The 7,225-nt window shown below is 39.7% G+C and overlaps 1 protein-coding gene across 1 annotated transcript; it reads right to left on the reverse strand.

Annotated features, from left to right (window-relative positions):
- Window positions 1-5,231: 5,231 nt before the first annotated feature.
- LOC101122591 (PC4 and SFRS1-interacting protein-like) lies at window positions 5,232-6,865 on the reverse strand. The gene has a single exon (XM_042245753.2). The coding sequence runs from the start codon at window positions 6,805-6,807 to the stop codon at window positions 5,257-5,259; it is 1,551 nt and encodes a 516-aa protein (XP_042101687.2). The 5' UTR covers window positions 6,808-6,865; the 3' UTR covers window positions 5,232-5,256.
- Between the last annotated feature and the right edge of the window lie 360 nt (window positions 6,866-7,225).

Raw genomic sequence — 7,225 nt, forward strand, 5'->3', positions numbered from 1 at the left:
GGTGCAGGCTTTGAAGCTTTGACGCTCACCTGTGCTTAGGGATTAATACCAGCAGCAAATAATACAGTCTTAGTGGCCTATTTGCCAGCAAGTAACCTCCATTTGAGGCTGTAAGACTGTAACATGTTAAAATTCACCTCCCTAATTTTCCTCAGCTTCCCTCCAGAGGGTCTGTGGCTCCTCATTAGTCCTGGGATAGTGGAAGCTGAAGTGGCTGTAGTCCCTAGAGAAAGAATGATATTATTTCACCATTACTGCTTGCCCATCTGAGTCCACAGTCCTCTGCTTCTGTGCCTCCTTGAAGACATTACTTCTAGATTAAAACCTCCTGTGCCCTCCAACAGCCTTTCCACAGCACTCCCATCCTTCTAGAAGTTGAATGTTAAATTAATGAGCATACAAATAAGTACAGGAAAGTTACTATTCTATATATAGAGTTATACATGGTTATGAAACCCGACACATTGGCTGAGCCCTGGCTTTTATGCCAGCTGTCAGATATGGGTCGTCTCACAGGCTCTGCACACCTGAATGAAGTTGGGTCTGCCATTTACAGCTGGGAAAAGGCAGGCTTAGAGAACTGAACTGAATTCTAGGTAGAAAACCTAAGAAGTGGTTTTTATTCTCTCTCTTTGCCCAAGGCATCTCAATCCAGAGTCAGACTCTAAATATAGAAACTTGCAATAGAAAAGTTCATACAGGAAAATGTGTAAGCTAAAAGATTCTGAAATACAGCCGACACCTTGCAGTTTGCCCACAGTGAGAGAGGTAAGAAAAGGAATTTCAGGCTCCTCATCTCCCATTTTTTATGCCTGAAGGGACTGGAAGCTTTACTGGCCAATTTCGTCAATTTTCCACATGTGCCTGCAGCTCATGGTTAGGCTTAGAAGCATAACCTTGTATACCTACTGCTGGAACAGGGCTTACAAAGCCCAGGGCCCCTGTGCCCCAGGCAGACACTGGCCTGAGAGGTGGCGGCTGCCTCAGGGCCAGAAAAGAGTCGTGTGAGTCCTGTCTCCGAGTGCCTCCAGCTCAGCGCCTTCTCTGACCTTGAAGCAGGTGTGGAGAGACTTCTGCTCACCCAGCTGGTATGCCTGGTCCCAGCCACTCCACTTGAGAAAGAATGCTGTGACGGCGTATCACAGGCTCCTGTATGAAACTAGTTTTCCTGTGTGATAGCGGTCACTGAAGTTGGTCTCCAGAATCTAGCCTGGCCCTGGGTATTCAGCTTTTCTATTATTTGTGGACCTCTGAATTTGTGGTTCTCGTGAAAGAAGGAAAAAAGGAATGATGGAAGAAAGGATAGAGAGAGAAAGAAAAAAGAAAGGAGGAAAGAAGGAAGACAGGAAAAAAGAAACAAAGAGAGTCAAGATGAAAGAAAGAAAATAAGGGAAGAAGAAAGTGATGATATGTTTTTAAGATTTTTGCTTAATTTCTGAATGAATGTCTTTAATAAGCTTCATGGGAATGGAGGAGGAAATTCCTCCAGAGTAATATTCCTTGGGCCCCTTATTTCTACATGCAGTTGTCTTGGCCAGTTTCTTTCTTGGACAAAACCCTCTGTTGCAACAATGAAACTTCTCTGTCTTCTCCAAGCAGAAAAGACATTTCTTAAAAGACATTAGATGTGCAGAATGGTTGACTCCAGGCTGAGCTGTGGGGGCGCTCCCTGCCCAACCATGCACCAAATGGCCTCACTGCTATGTTAAAATTAAATGTCAGAATGTTAAGTACTGCAGCCTGTATCTCAGCCACTCCTGCATTAAAAACATGAAAACACAACCTAGTACAATCTACCCTGCACCAGCCGTGTTACTAGACCTGGAGCTGTTTGCTGATCAGAAAATGTGGCATGGTTCCCAAAGTGGGCTGAACACCTGCCAATTAGCTAGCTGATGTTCTTGGGATTTTTATTTTTTGTCTTCCCAGAACTTCTGGTCACTATACACATTTGGAACTGTTGTACAAGGTGGCCCTCCAGGTTCCCTGTAGTGATGGAAATAGTTCTAGGTTTGTAAGAAAAAATAAGAGCCGACACCAGTCTCCAGACTCCCGGGAAGCCTGACCTATATCAGAGGACATTTTTCAAAACAAAAGACCTATGCAAAATTCAAATTGGAACAAAGACCCAGGTAGCAATTACTGCAACCCCCTGTTTTTCCACTTTCCACAAAGCTGAAAATTCATGCTTAAAAACCAGTGAGGCTCAGTCAGGTATAAAGGCGCGTGCAGTAATCTGAAACACGTGAGCTGAGTTCTGATTTGCTGCACAAAGATCTTTTGCTCCAGGATATCTCCATTTGGTGACGTACATGAACTGCACCCACGGTTGAAGGACTAAGACAGTTTTTAAGAGGAAGTTACACAGGGCAAGGGAAAGAATGGATTCCCCACTGCAAACAGTTTAAAAGTAGCAATTCTCCTTTAGGTAAATCTTCCATGAATGCATGAATGGAAGAAGCTGTGGGCATGGATACCTCGCTCTCTCATCTTAACTAAACTGGAAATCCTTGTGTACTCATGGTGAACAAAATATTAATTCTACTCTTGTTTGATATATGTCCACAGAAAAATGTCCACTTGTGCTGATAGTATTTGTGTTACTTTATTTCAATTAATTGTCAAAGTAATGAACACCAAAGGTAAGGATGCTTGGAAAACACAAAAAAGCATTGATGATAAATAATAGAGATCGGTGACAGAAGGACAAATGTCACTCCAAAATCTCTTCATTTTGAACCAAGATGATCGACATTTTGGCAATGTCTCTTTTTTAATATGTATAATCACATGTCTGTGCTAAAATGCTATGTGATCAGCATCGTATCATAATTATTTTCCACATCATTAAATATTTTTCATCAACAACATTCTGAGCAATTCTGTTATTTCATTATATGGATATACCACAGTTACTTAAGCCACGTATATTGCACCTTTTGGTAGTTTCTGGTTTGGGCTATTATGTATACTATTTCTAAATGTTTGCATAGAAACCATTGTGTTAGCAATTGATTTATTGGAGGAAAAGTTAGATATTTCAAAAATTCCTGGTAACTATTGTCAGATAAGAAGATGTAGTAATATACTTCCAACAAACACAATTGCAATCCAAACACTTACAGGCCTGGCACCAGGCCGATTTCATTTATTTAAAATGTAACTAAGTAAAGGAACATATGATGTTGTATCAATTAGTATTGATGTGATCTCTAGCATTAATTTTTTACTTTTATTTTCAAACACTTGACTCATTTATTAATCACCTATTGATATGTTGTAATTACATTGCTTTATTTATCTTGCATTTATAGTCATCATATAGTCTCTATAATTTTTATCTATTAATTTACTGCTCATAGTTGTAGTAATATATTTGCCTGTTGATTTGGAAATCTAAGCCTTAGTTTTGGTGTTATTATAACTTGTGATACCTTCTCTTGATTTTAGACTTAGTAAATCTTGCCCGATTTACACACATTTAAAATAAAGATGAATTAGTATATATATTTACATATATACATGTATAGACATACTTTAAAAGCACAATATTAAAACAAGAAACCCTATGTACTCGGCTCATATTTAGAAGCAGAATAATATTGGCGCCATTCAGTTGAACACAGTTGTCCTTTTGTCCCCAGAGGGCAGAAGTGATGAACGATTTTCTGTTTAGGGTTTCCTTCTTATTATTTTAGTTTACAACTTTGTCTTTTTTTTTTTTGATAGAAAAATACTTTAATCAAAACAAGTTTACATGTTGACACTTATGGCTTAACTAGAATAAATTTGTCCAACTTTAAATTGTGTAAGGACCAAACAGGTATAATAGCCAGAGTTCCCTCAGAACAGTGGGTCCTAGTTCCATTGTAAGGCCTCTCTAAAGCAAGACTCCAATTACTGAAATGATTCCAAGTTTTCATCTAAAGATGAAAAAAAAATTACCGAGAGGTCAAAGCATACAATGCATGTCACGTGCAAACACTGGTATGTAAGCCTTTTTCACGTATTCCTAGTTTCCAAACATGAGAAGCATCTTCTAAGCTACTGCAAACCACCAACTGACCTAGTATTCAAAATATCTTAGAAATCCTGTTTGTTAAAGTTGTTCTTAAAATTCTGTGTTAACCTTTGTTCACTCTGATTTAGTCCATATACATGAAAATACAGACTACTCCTTTACTTTTGTCTACTGCCTCAGAGTAACTAACTTTTTGCAATCCTGTCACATGTATGCATTAGAAATAAAAATTCCCTTCTCATAGTCATGTTTTCAAATAGGTTTGATTCCTTAGATAGTGTTTATTTTTTTATTTACTGCTTAAAGCATTATGGATTGCATTTTTTCCAATTAAAAAAATATTTAACGACTTCTTTAATGAGTGGGACTTGTAAAAAAATTCAGAAACTCGAGACATTCCTCAAAAATAAACTTTTATCATGTAGTTCTCAGTTTCAGCTACTGCTGCCTATGAAGGATCTTAAGTGGTTGAACCCTAAAAGCCAGATTCATTCCTTCATACACTGCTGCTTACTGCAGGAAACTCACATGTGACTTTCACTGAATTCTCAGCCACAAAACTAAATTACCTTCAGAAGTTAACATGAGTTTTGCACCTTGTAGAATTGTCAGTTCAATGTCAGTTGGGTATCTAGTTGTCATACAAAAAGGCATACAGACTGCACATTATTACAAAGCAGTAGGGTAATGTAGCAAAAGGTAGATTGAGATTAAAGTCAACTTTTGATAAGAGAAAGGAAGGAGTGAGTACTTGTATAGAAGTAACATTTTATCAACCATAAAAATGCTTAACTTCTACAAAACCCACAACAGTGAAAAGACAGTCTGGTAAATCCAATTTTTGTAAAAACTATGCACAAAACCCACAGTATCTGGGAAAAGAGGAAAAGGTTTATACAAGTAGCAGTTTTAAAAACTGTAACTTTTTTCTACTATCAATTACACATTAACATACACACACTAACTGAAAATATACTACAGCCGATGTCTGGAAAAGCAGTTTAACACTTCCTAAATGAACTTCCCCTCTCATTTACTGTATAATGTAGCTGTTGATACTGCAGAAGTACAATTAGCAATGTTTAGTCACTTTTAAACAAAGATAAGGAGATTTCTCCCTCAAAACAAGTTTTAAACATCAAAACCTATGTTTATAAAAATTTAAAACTTTCAGCAGTCTAAAAATTTCAAATGAAAACCATTACAAATGTTCTTTATATTCCAGGTATGTCAACCTAGTTATCTAGGGTAGACTCCTTCAGAGATATTTCAGTCTCTCTCTCTTCACTGGATGGCTTTTTCTTACTGCTGGCCTCGTGGTTGTCTTTGCTTTCTTCATTGCTGTCTCCATTGTGTTGTGGTTGATTACTGTCTTGAGCATCCGATCCTCCATTTAGAGTCTTTGAACCTGTTTGTTCCTTTTCTAGCTTTTTGTCTGGCCCTTTCTTCCCTTGGTCTTTGGTTTTATTTGCTTCCTCATGCTGTCTTTGTTCGGCAAGAGATTTGTTCAGCACTTGTGTGATCACAGAATCTCCTTCACCAACCAAAAACATGTTCTTAAACTTGTTACACAACATTGTAGACTTTTCCATGATAACCTGACTAACTCTGAATCGCTGTATTTTTTTCAGTGTTGTCATCATCTCTGTGTGTTTTTGAGCTTGTTGCATTGTGACCTGAAGTGAAGCCAGTTCATCCAAAGCCTCAATACATCTGTTGACATCAAGATTATCAATTTTGAGTGAAGTTTTAATTTCAGCATGTATCCTTTGAAGTCGAGAATCCATTGAGGTTTCTCGCTTCTTCTCCACTTTCTTAACTTCTGGCTTCTTTCCTTCATCTTTATTCTGCTGCTCAGTTTCCATTTGTTCTTCTTGCTTGCGTTTTCTATCTGCAGCCTCTTTCTCATGTCGTCCTTTGAGCATATTCCTCCTATGAGCAGTCTGAAAGTTTCTTCCACCTCTTCTCTTCTCTTCACCTTCTTGATCATCTCCTTCTTCTTCAGAATCAGAGGTTGATGTAACCCCTGTTTTGGCTAAATTTTTCCTTTTTGATTCAACTTCCTTTTTCCCCTCTTTTTTATCTGGCTCTTTTCTTGGCTTTTCTTCTTCCTTCTGGCCCTCTTCATCCTTTTTAAGCTGTTTTTTAGGTTGTTTTTCCTCTTGCCCCTTTTTCTTGCTTTTGTCTTCTTCAGTTATCATGTCACTCTCTGAAGGACAAGGTTGTTTTACCATTTGGGGTCTGCCTCTTGGTTTTGGAATCTTGACCGCTGTGGCTGCAGGTCGTCCTCTTTTCGGACTCACTTTTAGATTAGCAGATGCTGTTGCTGTGGTCACTACTCCAGCCTCCTCAGTTTCTACTTGGTTTTCTGCCTTTCTTTTTCTCCCTCTTCTGGCAGCTTTTGGAGTCGTTATGTCAATTGCTTGAGTCACATCCTCATTGCTGGCTTTTTCTTCATGGTCGGTATCTTCCTTTGAAACACTTGTTTCTTTTTCTTCAACTTCAACATCAGATGACGCATTTGACTGTTTAGCTGATGCCTGTTGACTTGAAAATTTCACTTTCGGACTGTTATCTATCTCCCGTAAACCTTCATTAAAGCCTTTTCGTTTATTTGGTTTGCCGTACTTTTCCTTATTTTCTGAGTAATGAAATATGTCCTTTGGGCCTAAAAAAGCAGTCTCATGAGTTCCAAAAAAGAAAATCGGTAGTTTGTTTGTGGGTGGTTTTACAGCTCCGTCAGGAACTTCATCTACTCGAGCTGGCCAATGAGGATAACCTTTCATCTTGGCGAAAATGAGGTCCCCAGGTTTGAAGTCGCGAGTCGTGTTTCAGGGGCGAAGCCCAAGGAGGAGGTGCGGCGATGCAGACTGTGAGGGGATGCGGGAGGGCGAGGGAGCCGCGGCTCCCGCGATGGCGGGAGGGGGAGGATGCCTCGGGGTGCCCCGACGCGCCTGCCGGGGCCGCGGGCGCTGAGGCTGCGGCGGCGGGCCGGCCGCCCCTGTCCGCGTCCACGCAAGCCACCTGCGCCACCAGCTGCCGCAGAGCCGTCTCAACGGCTCCGAATAACAACCGCCGCCGCCGCCGTCGCTGCGCTGCTACTTTGCCAGTTTTTAACATGTACCTGTATGAATAGTCTCTGTGCAATCTTTCACAGCTTTTTTTTTTTTTCAGCAACATGATACTCTTTAGTTTCACTTATGT

Source organism: Ovis aries, chromosome 3, assembly GCF_016772045.2.
Source record: "Ovis aries strain OAR_USU_Benz2616 breed Rambouillet chromosome 3, ARS-UI_Ramb_v3.0, whole genome shotgun sequence".
In the NCBI taxonomy this organism is placed as follows: Eukaryota; Metazoa; Chordata; class Mammalia; order Artiodactyla; family Bovidae; genus Ovis; species Ovis aries.

Excerpts from the sequence above, each read along its gene's own strand:
- LOC101122591 (XM_042245753.2), bottom strand. The coding sequence starts at position 6,807 with ATGAAAGGTTATCCTCATTGGCCAGCTCGAGTAGATGAAGTTCCTGAC.